We start from the raw sequence: 15,130 nt of genomic DNA, 5'->3' as shown, positions 1-15,130 counted from the left end.
AGTAGGTTGGCACACACCTTGTATCGGAACTGGGCAAGAGTTCAGAATGTGCACCCTGTATCATAAGGGTTGATAAGGGTTGGAGGACAGGGAGCTCAGTTCTGCATTTCAAAAAGCATTAATGCAGCGATGGTAATAAAAGGAAAGCCAGCCCTCGGAGTGGAGATGGAAAGGCTAAGAGGTGAGCAGCAATGGGCAGGTGGGGGCTTCCCCAGAGATCGCCACTAAGCGCAGCAAGGAGGGGCTGCCGTGCTGGGCTCGCCTCCAGCCCCGCCTGGGTTCCTCAGGCTGTTGCCAGAAACTGGGTTCGGCCCAGTCCACATGGTGGTAGCGAGGTACAAGAGGAACCTCCATTCTCTCCTCTTCATACCCTGTTGCTCCCTTTCCTCCCACACCCCTCCACCAAGAGAGAAATCCTGGCTCTAAGTCTGCCAGGCCTTTACCATCCTCCTTCCTGGGCACAGGACCAGATGGCCATGGGGTAAGGGTAACCTGCCCAGCGAGTAACCAGTGCCGGAGGTATCTCTGTTCTGTCTGTTAACTCCCTCTCTCCCAGTCTAGCTAACCTCTCTTCTTCTGCCTCTTCTCTTCTGCTAACCTGCTTGCTGACCTGTCCAGATCAACTCTACCAACAACTTGAGCAAAACCGCCGCCTAACTAACCAACTAAAGCTGGCCCTGAATGAGGATTAAACTTAAGTGGGCGAGAACTTGGGCTGAATTCTAGGAATGGAGCCCATGGTCAGGAATCTAAGACTGTTAACGCCTTCACCTGTAGGGCTGCTTCTGCAGAAAGGAACATGGAAGGATTCAGCTGAAAGGCTGGTCTTGCCTGCATTTTCCTCTTATATCTGGAATATTTCAGTTCTCTTTAATCCTGAAATCGTTTTTATGGTAAAATGCAATCGTTATGTATATGAGTAAATATAACAATCAATTTAGCACACCTCTTTGCAACAGGAGGTCCTCTTGTTTGAATTGATACATAATGAAGACCTCAAGAAAATTGTTCTCTATTTCCTGCAGAGAACAGAGTCCTACTTTAAGTTAGAAAACCAAAGCAGAGGGGTGTGCATGTGTATAACTATATGCATATATATATTATATGTGGGGGTAATATATATATAATATGTATATTCCTATTACATATTCATATTCCTAACTTCTAATATCTGGTATAGTGTTTGAAATATTATTAAATGTACCTATGCTTGGGCAAAATAGCTTTTGAAAGCAGGCGCTCATGTCAGAAGTCCCGGTTGTCTGAAAGGTATGCTTTTATTCAGTCTAACGGTGTTGCTGGACTTGAGTGAGATTGTCATGCGATAATAAATAGAACCCCGTAAGAATAGTAAGAGAATGTCCTAGTGAAGTGTGCATGAAACATGTTGATAACTTTTTTTAATGAGCAACCAAAATAAAACATTTCGAAAGTTGTCGGAAAACCTACTTATGTCACCTCTATGTTCTGTGAGGTTGTGTTACAGCACAACTCCCAGACCTGTAACCGCCTGTAACTCAGACGTGTCTGCTGTCGTTAACTCCGTGCTGCCAGCACCTCCCTTGCCCACAGCGCCCGGCCCGTGGACCGTTACCAGCCCCGCCTGCGCGTTATGCTCAGGGTGGAGTGCTGGTGGGGGTCGCCCGGCCGCCCTGTGAGAGCCTGCTGTGCCTGTAGTTCCTCTGGGTCACAGACGGCTCCCTCTGCGTAGGTCCTTGTCTGGAAATGAGGAATGTCTTACAAGCATGCCTAGTCCTAATCATCTCATCCTGTGTTTGTGATTGATGTTTGCCTGCCTAAATGTACAAACCACCATTGTGTCCAAAGCGCAGCTATTCATGACTTAATTTTCTAATCCCACCACAGAGAAAGTGGCTCATGCCAAAGAAGAAAACCTTAGTATGCATCAGATGCTGGATCAGACTTTACTGGAGTTAAACAACATGTGAAAACCTCCTTAGCTGCGACCACATTCATTCATGTTTTCGTTGTTGTTTTTTGTCTTATTTTGTGTTTTTGATTTTGTTTTGTTTTTAACACCATGCTTACCATGAAACCCCTTAAATACATTTTTATTTACTTTTACCACTGTCACAAAAACACAAGTATGGCTGCATCATGGGCTGGGATGCACACACACAAAAACACACACAAACACACCAAGGCAGGCATGTGACAGAGCGAGGGCGATTTCCGTGTGCCATTTCCCAGGTTGACGTTGCCACATTCATAGAGGATGCTTAGTCAGTCCAGCAGCCCTCACTGAAGCAGAAAGATTTCCACTCAGAGTGCCAACGACACAATCAGCAGGAAGATCGCTGGGAAATAGTCAGGTGTGGATTGGTGCTACGTGAAACAAAAGGTCCCACCGCGGTCTTTTGTTCGATGTTGTACAATGTAGAATTCTGTCCAACACTAATTTATTTTGCCTTGAGTTTTACTGTGAGACGAGACTGTGGATTCTGTATGTCCGAATTCATTAAAGCCAAGAGTTTGTAAGCCACGCTGATCTTTCAGGACTTCTATTTCCTTCTAATCGGCACCCTTGGAGGATAGCAGGCAATGTGGGTTTCCACTCTTTCTGTGTCCTCATGTTAAAGTGGAAGTTTAGGCACTACATACAATTTATAAAAAATAAAAAATTTTCCTTACGAGTGCTAACCACAGTAGCTCCCCTCCCTTTATCCACGGGGATAATGGATCCCTGAGACCACGGATAGTACCGAACTCTGTATGCTGCGTGTGTTTTCCTGTACCTACATCCCTTTTCACTTGGGGAGCACTTTTCAGCTTCTCTTTGGCATGTCTGAATTGCCAGCGTCACTACTCTTGCACTTTGGGGCCATGATTAAGTAAAATAAGGGTCACTTACACACAAGCACTGTGATACTGAGACAATCTGTAACCAAGAAGGCAACTAAGTGCCCAGAGGGCGGGGGTCGTAGAGTGTGGAGATGCTGGACCAAGGGACGATGCATGTCCTGGGCGGGACAGAACGGGGCCGCACAAGATTTCAACACGCTTCTCAGAACGACGCGCAGTTTAAAACGTATGAATTTTTATTTCTGAAATCTTTTGATATTTTTCAACCATGGTTGACCTTTGTTAACTGAAATCGAGGACCATGAAACCGTGGATAAGGGGGGACTACTGTACATAAAGACATTGTATAATGATATGGAATAAAATGCACATTGTAGGACATTTTCTAAACCTGATGGTCCTGTCGTTTGTATGTTTCTACTTAGTGAACTTTGGGTCACATGATCAACCTACCTTCTCTCGTGTATGGTTTCTTAAAGCAAAACAACATACCAAAGTCCGGGGAAAACTGGGTATCATCCTCCCAAAAACATTCCAGGCGGCATCTCTTTTGGTTTGTTCACGTGACCAGCAGGCTGAAAAGACCCTCACCCAAAGCCTTTCTCCGTGGTGTTGGTGTTAATCTGCATACACATGGAGGCCTTTTGTCTTCACTTTGCTGGTTTGGAGATTTCCCCTCAATTATCGGCTGAATCGTCAGCAGTGGCCTACGCACGCATCAACAGACTGTGGGTTGAGCACCAAATCTGCGCGCTCTACCAGCAGTGTGGTTCTACGAGGAAGTCTTGCTTTAAGAGCCTTTATGATTTTTTTGCTTTTCTAACAGTGAGTTCTAAATTCCAATTCGTCTTTATTTCCTCAGACTTGGAAACTGAAAATATCCTAGGCTGTTTGACTTGAAGCAAACAAACAAACAAGGTTACAAGCACTGCTAGTTGGCCAGACTGGTGCTGCAGGGAGCAGAGGGACATCCTCACGAGAAGCAAACATGGTAAACTAGAAAGAGCACACATTTGGATGCGGGGGTAATAGTTTCACTGGAAAGTATTCAGCATCTCCGTAGCTGCTCTTCCAAGCCTTTCCATCAGGTGTTTTCACAGAAAAAAAAAAAAAAAGTGTAAGGTGAATAAACGCTCTGAGTCTCAACCTTCCCACCTCTTCTCCACCCAGCACTGTAGGCTTCCCCCTGCCAGTCCTCACTAGACACCTCTGCCTACCCTAGTCAAGGCCTTTCCTAAACCCAGCACTCGCACTGTGGGAGCCAGATCCGGCTTCCTCTTTGCTAGCTGCTCCAGCTTGTCAAGTCCCTGGATCTGAGATTCTTCATCTGTGAAAGGGGAGATGAGTAGCTAGCTAGCTCTTTGGTGATTATTGTGGAGTTGGAATGTATAGCCCATGCAGTAATGTGCACAGCACAGCCCCTGCGCCTGCTTGATGACCATTAACTGCTGCTGTCCTCAGCCTGCCATGTCGGTAGGCCTCCACAAACGGTATTTACTATTCCTACTTGGTGAAGCTGGGGCAATGCCAACCTTGCCCCAAATGACGATGGGTTTTTGTTGTTGTTCGAGTGGAAGGAGAAGGACAGAGAGAGACATCGACTGGTTGTCTCTTGCACTCACCCAAGTACGTGCCCTTGCCTGGAATCAAACACGGGATCCTTCAGTCCATGGGCTGATGCTCTGTCCACTGAACCAACCCAGCGAGGGCCAAATGATGGTGGTTATTCATGCTGTCCTCAGATACCATGTGCCAGAACCTGTAGTGAGCACCTGGCAAGTGTTACTTCAGCTTCACATCTGTCCCCACTTTACTACCAAACAGGTTCGGGGAAGCTGAGGGAACCTACTCGGTTCCATAGCTCACACGTCGTGGGGTTGGGTTCCAAACCCAGAGCTGTGTGACAGCAAAGCCCCGGGGGGATCCTTCCTCTCCTGGTTTCAGACGTCTTACAGCAGAAGAAAAGCACCAACTAGACATAGAGGCAGACGAAGCAGCAGGGATAGTTGGGGGAGGGGGAAGCAGTGACCACACGTGGGTGGTTGAACTTCCTCCCTGGGTCCCAGGGCTCAGATGAAATCGATTAATGAAACTTCATGCCATTTCAAAGAATTAGTACCTGATCTTCCTGATAAATAGAAAAGGGAGAACACCCTGTCTCCACATGACGCACACCTTGGGTCTGACCCAGTGAGATAAATGGAACACGCCGCTCTGGGAGGTCAGGGGGGAGAGATTAGGGCTCTTCAGCGTGGCCATGCCAAGGCTGGGAGCCCGCGTGGTCACCTTTAGAGAACCATGAAGTACAGAGAAGGAATTCGGGGTTCATACTCGAAATTCCTTTGCTGAAACCAGGCAGGCCCAGACTTCAGTACGAACAGCTGGAAGGTGCCCTGTTGAGAGTAAAACACTGTGGAACTCTGCAGAGAAAGGCTTAGGGGAAGAACCTAAGCATCTTCTGAACGTTTAAATTTGTGATGAGAGTTCTGCAATCTGTTGTTAAGGATGAAAGAAAAGGGCATTTGTGGATACAGTCTGAGACGCATGGAAGAGAACAGTTCCCCCACTTACTGATCCTAGAGGTGCTGGTAGCGTTCACTAGTACCGCGTTTCCCCGAAAATAAGACATCCTCCGAAAATAAGACCTAGCGCATGGAAAGATAAGACATCCCCTGAAAATAAGATCTAGCGCAACTTTGGGGGGAAAAATTAATATAAGACACTGTCTTATTTTGGGGGAAACAGGATATGTATCCTCTAGGATTTAGTACATTTAGCTTGTCTTTTTTTCCTCCAGAAAACAGAAAAGTCTTTTTTTTCTTGAACAAATATTTGAGTGCATGTTAACCATTTTTTTCTACTTGTCAACACGATTTGTAGATGTGACTGTTTTTTTCAACCTACAGTCAGTTGTACAGAAAAAAAAATCTGAATTACCCAATTTAAAAAAAAAAAAAAAAAAAAAGGTGCTCAGGGAGCCATCGTTTCCAGAATTGGAGACGGGGGTTGGAAAGAAATTAGCAATGTCGGGCAGTGCAAGAAATGTTCTTTCCATTATGTACACGTTTTGACACTGAGGGTTTTCAGAGCTCCATTCCTCCAGCAGAAGTCATAAATTCTGTGTGTCAAACCGAGCATGCAGCTATGCTGAGGTTTCACTAATACGAATGCAACGTTTGCCAAGTTTTTGACAAATGGGTATTGACCTGGAGGGTGGAACTGGTTCCTCCTGCCTGTGAGTTTTATTTGCCAAGGCCGTGGGGAGCAGAGTGGAGTGCAGACCTTATCAGGGCCTGCCAGAGCTGATGCCTAACTGAAATGCCGATTCAGAGTGGGAAGAAGGCTTATGCTCATCGAGGCCTAGAGATGGTTAGCTGGTTAGCGGCTTGCTCAAGGTCATTCAGCTGATTGGGACAACCCCATGGAGTTCAGCTCTCCTGAGGGGCAGGCAGCCTCTGTGGGGGTTGGCAAGCAGAGGGGCCAGCTTTGAATCCTGCCCCAGCACTCACTGTGTGCCCTCGGCTCATTTTACCGTGTGAGCAGCAAGTTGTTTATCCTTAAAGGAGATGGGTGGTTTGCCTCATCACATGCTTGTGTGCTTCTTCGAAAGGCTAAGAACAAAACGAGGTGAGGTGATATGAGTAGAGTCCCTCTTCCCCTTACTCTTCCTCCACTTCCTTTCTGCTCCTCCACCCTGAGCCTTCTTCCCACACTGCCTTGGGTCTTTAGGGAAATTGAAAGTAACTTTTCCTCTTAAACGTGAAAAATCCCCAGTACTATTCCCCCAGAGTGCACTCATTGCATTGCACAAATTCAAAATACATTGGTCGCTCTGACCAGCTTGATGCAGTGGATAGAGCATCGGCCTGCGGACTGAAGGGTCCCAGGTTCAATTCTGGCCGAGAGCATGTACCTTGGTTGCAGGCACATCCCCAGTGGGAGAAGTGCAAGAGGCAGCTGATCGATGATTCTCTCTCATCGATGTTTCTACCTCTCTATCCCTCTCTCTTCCTCTCTGTAAAAAAATCAATAAAATATATTTTTAAAAGAAAAAAAACCTTTAAAAGAATTATTGCAGCACACCAGTGTGCCATGACACAGGGGCTGCAAATCACTGCTTTAACCTTTTAATCTGCTCACTTCCTCTTAAACACAAAAAGGACTTTCGTATTGTCTTCTAGTCACTAGAAAATATATGGAAATTAAGAATACAAATGATTTGGCCCATGGGACTAAGAATTAAATTCTAGTTCCACTTAAGAAGCACATTATGTCAGTAACTATAGGTTTGGGGTTGTAGGACAATATAGAAAAAGCATAAAGTAGACTCCTTGCCCTCAGGAGACTTATAATCTAGAATAAGCAATACACACACATTAAAAAATAGCAGAACATGTATGATAGCATGGCAAGTTGAGAATCAATGACACAGGAATACATTGGGAACAGACAGTGTGCCCCCTTCCTGGAAGATTTTTAACCACCTGAAGTCAATGGAAACACTCTCTTGGGCATGCTGTATAATTTTCTCCGGAGTCTCTAGCCACGGGTCACTCTCAACTCACCCTTACCTGTCCAACCTTCGAAACAAGATCTCTGCTGGGTAGTTTGGTTTTGCTATTTACCCTAGCCCACCAAGCTTTTTGTTCTTTTTTTTTATGTTTTTATTTTATTTTATTTTTTAGAGAGGAAATGAGAAGGAGAGAAGTAGAAATACCCATCCGCTACCTCCTGCACACCCTGCACTGGGGATCGAGTATGATGCCCGGGCATGTGCCCTGACTGGGAATCGAACCAGCAACCACTTGGTACATGGGATGACATTCAATCCACTGAGCCATTCCAGCTGAGCAAGCTTTTTGTTCTTTATTGTAGGTTTCTTCAGCTGGCCTTAATTTAAGATTTCTCCCCTCCTACCTCTCCCCACCCCTTGTTTTATGCCATTTCATTGGGGGGTGGGGAGGAGATCTTACTATATACTTTTGCTTTTATTCTAGAGCACCTGTCAATCTTCAGGGAAAAAAAAAGAGTAGAGTGTAATAAACAATTACATAGATGCTGAGAGACTATAAAATCTGCCTTCTACTCCCCCAGGGAGGTGGAGGAGCTGAGAGTCACCTCTACATGTCCACCCTGGGTAGACTTCCCTGGGTTCTTTCTTGTCCTTCGAGAAGACAGTGGCCTCATCGGCTGGGTCACCAGACTTCAGCCTCCCTAATGTAAGGAGCCCTGGGGATCTCCCGATAACCCCTTTTCCAGCCTTCCAGGAAAGATGAAAAGTGAGGTGGTGTGCCAGACAGAATTGGGTTTCACGACTGGGTAGATAGGAACAGCCGGGGCTGGCGAGGTCTTTTGCTTTTCTGGTTTTGGTTCCCACCCAGGAAAGATAAAGTATTACTGATAAATGTAGCACACTAAAATTTGGATTGAAAAAAACTAACCTGGAGGATGAATTTCAGTTTGTATGACAGCAACAAAGATGTGTTAGGTAGTTAAAGGAATATGTAAATTTCATGCATCAATTTGCAAGTTCAAATGAAAAGCTCTTTGGCACATTTGGATACAGTGTTCAAAGTAAATAAACTGAAATGTACACATAAAGTACCAGCCACCATACCACGATATAGCTGAGTTTATGTCACAAAGCATTGTAAAAACAATAGAGAAAATCTTTAAAGTAAAAGGTCACTGATGATCTCAGCACAATTTAAAATATTTCCCATGGATTTTGCCTGTGTGCAGAGCTTTTTATTGTAACTTGATTTTTTTATTCAGAAACTTTTGCATAAGCCCTCCCTTTGTTGCTAACTTAGTGGTATCATTGTATGATATTCCATCTGGTTACTGTGTCATAATTTTTTCTCCTATTTTTGTTCATTTAGATCATTTCTGACTTATGGCTTTCATAACAAGAACTGATGTGAATTCTTTGTAATTTGAATATGCTCTGACTCATAGGAAATGAAAGCATACATGTTTTCTAAAAAAGTTTTTTTTAAATGTAGGCATACCCTAAATATAGGGTGGGGCAAAGTAGGTTTAAAGTTGATCGTATGGAAAATAATACAAGAATTAATAAATAATACCAGAATAAACTCTGTGGTTTGCAAACTCACCACTGTACGCCTACTTTTGTCCCACTCGGCACAGTGCTGAACTCAAACTGTGTAGAGATTCCTGCTCCATCCTGCACCCGACAGCCCATTTGATTTCCAGACTTCGGGTTCTTTAAAACAGAAACAAAAAAGCTTTCTCCGAACTAGCTGAAATAGAGATCTTTAAGAAATCTCCCATGTTGTCCGTTCCTCCCTGCCCCCCTTCCTCCCACCGACAAAACACACAAACCTGAACTTCAAGACCTGCTTGCCCAACAGCCAGCCCCCCCTTTCCTGTACCTCCTGTCTAGACCCAGAGCTGACAAACGTGAATAATGGGTGTGTGGGCTCAGGCGTGAATAATGGGTGTGTGGGCTCAGGCGTACTGCCCAGGGCCACTCTTGCCTGGGTTTTGAGAAGACCCTTCATTAGTGGTAATGAGCAGTGACCGAGGGAAGAAAAGATAAAACAAGCTTAGGCTGCTCACCGGCTAAGAGAGTGGTTAAAACCCCAGGCTTTGCAATAGACCAGCATTGGAAAGCCGCCTCTGCCACTTACTGGCCGCCTGACTGTGCCTGAGCTACTTCCCTGCCTTCCCCCATCGGCCAGAGGAGGACGGTGGAAACAGGACCAGTGTCCGGGGCATGACTGACGGTGCGTGGACGGTGTTCAGTGCCGGGTCTGACACAGCCAACTCTCGAGGACGGACAACTTCTTTTGTTGCGCTATTGTTTAAACACACCTGGGTCTTGTGTTCTTGAAATCTGCCCTTAGACCACTCCTCCCCAGGCTTAAAGAAGAGGCTGCCCTTTGTTGCTTCCAGCCTCACCTGTGAAGCGGCTGGAGGGGCTGTCTCTGCTCCCTCAAAGCCGCCTCTGATGTTGGCGGCAGCAGGAAGGTTCAGGGCCCGGCACCCAGATGGATCTCCCCGGTGAAACCACCAGGAGGCGAGGCTTCACGGCCCATCGGGACTAAAAGCCGGTGTTGGTGAGCGGTGAGAACAGCCCCTCCAGCGGGGAGGGCCCTGAGGAGGCTCTGACGGATGGAGGGGATGCCCCGCCATGGCCAGCTGCCTGGGCGGCTTCCAGTGGAGAGTGCCAGCTCCTGGGTCTCCCCCAGGGCAGGGTGGAGGTTTGGTTTCCTGGGGACTTCTCAATGACACTGTGAAAACCCAGCTCACCTGCGTGGCGATCCTATTCTCAACACAGGACGGTTACCTCGGGCCCTGGGCGTTTTCTTCAGACAGTAACAATGTCCTCCTCCTCCTCGGGTGAAATCCTTAGCATCCGAGGTCCTGCTTCATGGTAGCCTCTTTGGGGATGTGGCTCGCTCCTGCCTCTGAACCTTAGCCTTGAAACCTGGGGGGGAGGGAGGGGGTGTCGGCAGGAGGAAGGAGGCCGGGAGGACCTTGTTTGTCAGAGCAGGTCCTGGATCCAGCGGGAGCCCAGCTGCATAGCTGTGCCTTTTGTCCAGAGGGGTCCGGGTGTGGGGCCAGGCACAGGGGCCCAGCCAACACCGGGAACAAAAGCCAGGCACCTGCTCTGTGCTTTTGGATCTGGTTGGTCAGGATATCCGACACCGGGGGAACATCTTTCCTTTCACTCTATTGTCCTGAGGCTTCAATTACATTCTTGACTCGGAGCCCAGGGAGGGGATAGCAGGCACTCCAGAAATCCTCAGAGCGGGGACTCCCTGGAGTTCTCAGCCGCCCCCCTCCTCACCACCTGCCTCCCCCTGGTCTTCCGGGAAGAGGGTCTCACGGCCGCCTCCGCAGAGCTGGGTGAGCATCTCTCAGCCTCAGAGCCGGCACTGAGCTGGTCCCACGGGGCCGCATACTGAGTGTATCAGCAAAAGCAGGGCGCCCAAGAGAATGAGGGGGAAAGATAGAATTGAATGTTTTACATTTCCAAAAAAAGTATTGAAGTCATCATTAGAAAAACAGCTGAGTATCCTTGCTCTACTTCCGCTTATTTTATAGTGAACTTTTAAGTTTTATTTTGAGTTACAAATGTGTAAACAGTGTCCCTAAACAGACTGCAAAGCTCATCAATGCCACGGCCCGTCTTGGGAGGGGCAGAGCCAGCCCTGAGCGCCCTGGAGTTGTGTAATTCCAGGAAAGACCCCTTTCCCAGGACCCTGCGGGTGTGAAGCTCAAGACAGCAGCAATGGAGAGCAGTGGGGGGTTGGAAGAAGGTGTAGATTTGCACTTCCCACACATAAGTGGGCGCAGGAATCACCTGAGGGTCTTGTCAAAATCTGGTTCTGACTGTGGTGAGGGCTGAGGGGCAGGCTTGCAGTTCTGTTAGTCTTACTGGACCCCAGGAGTGCCAAGGCTGCTGGTGCGGGGACCCCACGGAGAAGTGGGGCTCCCCTCCAGGGTGTGTCTTGGTGTGTAACACGGGCACCACTCAGAAGCTGGAGCTGACATGTAGGCAATAAGAAGAAACAGAAACCAGCCCAATTCAACTCAGGAGTCACAATCCAGAAAGGGAGCATGAGATGCCCACACCAGCCTGGGGGAGTTCAAGACAGTGAGAAAGAAGTTAAGCCATTTTTGTGGGTGTCTGAAAGCATATGGGCCGTGGGCATCGTGCCTCCTGTGCCTGATGGAGCAGTTGGCCCTGACGCCCATTCTGCACCCTCTGCTCTGTCTCTCCCACCAAGGCCCCGTTTGCCTGTACCCGGTATTTGCTGAAGGAAAGTCACAGAGCAGTGCATTTCTTCCCTGAAGACAGCCAAGTAGTAAAGACAGCTGCAGGGGAGAAGAGTGGGGAGATCCTGAGAAAGGCCAGGAGCGGCAGTCCAGAGGCCTGAGTCTCAGGTGGGACATTCCCACTTGACTCCTCAGTTGTCTAGGGAAATACAACTCTGCCTCTCAAGGGTATATTGAAGGTCAAAGACGCCAGAGGCAGGACAAGGAGCAGAAGTGAAGTTTCAATGAACTAGAATTGCCACTGTTCTTATTACATGCTGACAAAGACAACAAGCCAAAGGCCAGCCAAAGCCTTGACCTGAAGGGTGGGGAGGTCCCCTTGCTGGGATGTGTCCTGCAGGGGCGCCTGCCCGGTGCTCTCAGGGAATTAGTGCATCAGATAATGCTGTAGATCAGTGTTTCCCAAAGTGTGGTACGCATACCCGCAGGGGTAGGGGAAGAGTTTGGTGGGGGTACGTTGCACCGGAGTTTGGTGTGGATATGCACTGCACCGTGATTAGCTGCGCCTAATTCTACATTCTCATGAGTATGAAGGGTACTCAGCGTTACGAAAATTATAGAAGGGGTACACATATGTCAAAAGTTTGGGAAACACTGCAGATGGAAACCATTTCAGGGTGTGGGGAGTGTGGGCATTCCTGGCCTGTCTGCTCTTTGAGGGAGAAGGAGCCAGAAAAGGGAAGGGTCACTGGGCACAGGCTCCCTGGAGATCAGGTGGCCACGTGCTGGCACGGTAGTTTGGAGGACATGGGGGGAGTGAAGGCGGGTGCTGGGTGGAGAAGGGTGGAGGCAACCGGATGGCAAAAGACTGTGAGGTGATGAGTGACCTCTGTCCATGGCCCTCAGCTTGTGTCCAGTTTCCAGCGCGCCCAGTGCGGTTGGGTATTTTGTAGGAGACGGTGAAAGCGCTGAGCTTGGGACTGTGTTGGCACCGGCTGAAACCAAAACATGAGCACCTGTGCAGGAGCAAGGAGTCAGCACGACACTGGAAGCCAGGTGAGCCCGGGCCCAAACCTCGGGAAGGGCTCTCAGCAGCCATCTGGTCGGCAGCCCCACGGCGGGGCCTCCGGCGCAGGAGCTCTCTCCAAGGCCTGTGAGAACACGTGTGATGAGAAAAAAAATTTTTAATGGATCTAAAACACAAAGAGAAAAGTAATACATTTCAGTTAAATGTCTATAAAATACATAATGATGTCAACTTCATTTTAAAACGGTGTTATGAAATTTTTATATTTGGAAATAGTACTACAGTTTGATTTTCTCACTCTATAAAACTTCCTACGAATTCATGATGACAGCCCAGAAATCCTAGCCAATCGTGGAGTCCATGAGTGACTGGTAGCTACATAATTTCAAAAGCAAAATGTTATACTTGACAATTAAATATCACCGCAAAAATGTGCTGTGTAATGTGACATATGGGTTTATACTAGTGTTTTATATAATGTGGAATGTGGACACCATAATTAAAAGACTCTGGGGTGAGAAATGATCTGAAACCAACCCTATTCACAGGCCCTGGGATTGGGGTGGGGGGAGGCCCACGTGAACCCAGTCTCTGGGGGGTAAGACAGGGACCCAGCTGACATCGAAAAATAGCTGAGTCGGGTGAACTCAGAACCTCCCAATTCATAGTCTCCTGCACACAAGGGCTTTCCACCCTGACGGGCTGCGCAGATGTTTTGAGAGGAAGGAGCACCGTACTAGTGTAGTCAACTGCTATGTCACATCTCCACCGTGAAAAAGAAAGTGGGCAGAATAAGTGGATCACTGCTGGGCTGGTGGTGGTGGCCTGCCCAGGTCAGGGGGCCTGGGTGTGAGGCCAGGCCGCCTCAGCCTCGTTTAGCAGCGGCAGGTCTGGTGGCAGCTGAAAAGTGCTGTCATCTACTCAAGCGCTAACAGCTGACGCTGCTCACACTAATTCCTCTTTGAAGGACATCTTTTTTCCCTAGCGGATTTCACTCTCACGCTTGAGAAAGGGGAGGAGAAGTAACATAGTGCTCCCAGTCATCTCTCTCTTCCTCATGTTTTGCCTCTGGTCCTGTCCCCAGGTTTATACCATTGCACGCCCTCCACTGTCACACTCAACTGTGTGCTCCCGTCTTCCCAGTCCTCCCAGTCAGATCTCTTTGAATTCGGGTTTCTTTCTGTGAGGCAGCAAGAGCAGCTGGCAGACACGCCCTCAGAACCCTCTCTGGCTGGGTCAGAGCTGTGAGTGGTGGACAAAGGAGAGGCCAGGCTGAGGAGGAGGTCACAGCCTGGCTGTGTAGGCCCAGGAGTGGCTGTGGGAGAATCCAGACTCCTGGCGACCTCAGCCCTGCAGTGACCAGAGAAGAAGTATGGCAAGGCCACTGGTGTTTGCCTGCTCTCCGTTGACTGTTGACCCGGGGGAGGCAATCTGCTAGGTCTGTGTGTCTCTCTATCAGAGGTGTCAGTGACCGGAAAGGCAGAGGCTAAAGAGCAAAGGAGAGGAGTGACCCTGCGGGCCATCCTGCCCCAAGGAGACCCCGCCCCCGTCCAGTACTCCCTGCACTGCACCCACAAAGGGTCACTTCGAACCCTGAAGTCTGATAGTTTTAACAATAATGAGCTTACATTCATCTAGTCTTCCCTATTCCCAGAGAGTAGCTACATATTTTATTTGATCTTGACAGCGATGCGGGAAAAGGTAGGCTTCAGAATTATGCCAAATGTATTGATGAAATAGTTCAAGGGCAGATTGACAGACCAGCGCTCTGCAGCTAGTACTGTGTTTCCCCGAAAATAAGACATCCTCCGAAAATAAGACCTAGCGCATGGAAAAATAAGACATCCCCTGAAAATAAGACCTAGCGCATCTTTGGGAGCAAAAATTAATATAAGACACTGTCTTATTTTCGGGGAAACAGGGTAGATGCGTGAGCCAAGGAGACAGGAACCTGGTTCTTTTGATTGCAAGCCTATAGTGTGTGGGCTTTGACCTTGAGCCAACAGGAAAGCACTAACTCTCACTTAGAAGCCAGCCAGGCTGTGAGCATGGATTTGGAGTAAGGGTACTCACACAGTGAGTATGAGTGTCACAAACGAGAACCAGAATTGCTGTCGAGGCTCTTTAAATGCTGACATCGGGTAGTCCTTGATCTTCAAAGGAAATATCATTGCGTTTCTGGAAAGATGTGATACATTCATTCATTCATTTATTCATTTATGTATTCATCAACTCAAGTAGATATATTGAGGACTATCCCATGTCCAATAGATGCAGGGCAATTTGCCAAAAATCAGTGCACCCCAAAACCAATGTGCTAAGTAATTAGTTCACTTAATTTATCAATTTGTCAAATGATTAGTTTATTGCTTTTTAAAAAAAAAATTTTTTTATTGGTTTCAGAGAGGAAGGGAGAGGGAGGGAGAGAGAGAGAAACATCAATGATGATAGGGAATCACTGATTGGCTGCCTCTTGCACACCCCGTATTGGGGATCAAACCCCCAACCCAGGCATGTGCTCTGACTGGGAAT

General features: G+C 47.7%; 1 protein-coding gene across 13 annotated transcripts in view; it reads left to right on the top strand.

Moving 5' to 3' along the window:
* Positions 1–3,213, top strand: part of TPM1 (tropomyosin 1) — a gene marked incomplete at its 3' end in the record, with an annotated part of 29,313 nt that extends 26,100 nt beyond the window's left edge. For 7 of the 13 annotated variants that reach the window (XM_084887590.1, XM_084887574.1, XM_084887576.1 and 4 more), the window contains one exon: positions 1,867–3,213. In XM_084887590.1, coding sequence (XP_084743716.1) covers positions 1,867–1,949 — 83 coding nt within the window. Of the gene's footprint in view, positions 1–618; positions 1,449–1,866 lie in introns of those variants that run through there. The other 6 variants (XM_084887578.1, XM_084887580.1, XM_084887581.1 and 3 more) reach the window with 1 other exon arrangement.
* Positions 3,214–15,130: the final 11,917 nt, after the last annotated feature.

This window comes from Pipistrellus hanaki (genome assembly GCF_964339955.1).
Source record: "Pipistrellus hanaki genome assembly, chromosome: 1".
Classification (NCBI taxonomy): Eukaryota; Metazoa; Chordata; class Mammalia; order Chiroptera; family Vespertilionidae; genus Pipistrellus; species Pipistrellus hanaki.
The sequence above is the reverse complement of the archived record's forward strand: the minus strand, read 5'-3'. Positions and strand labels throughout refer to the sequence as shown.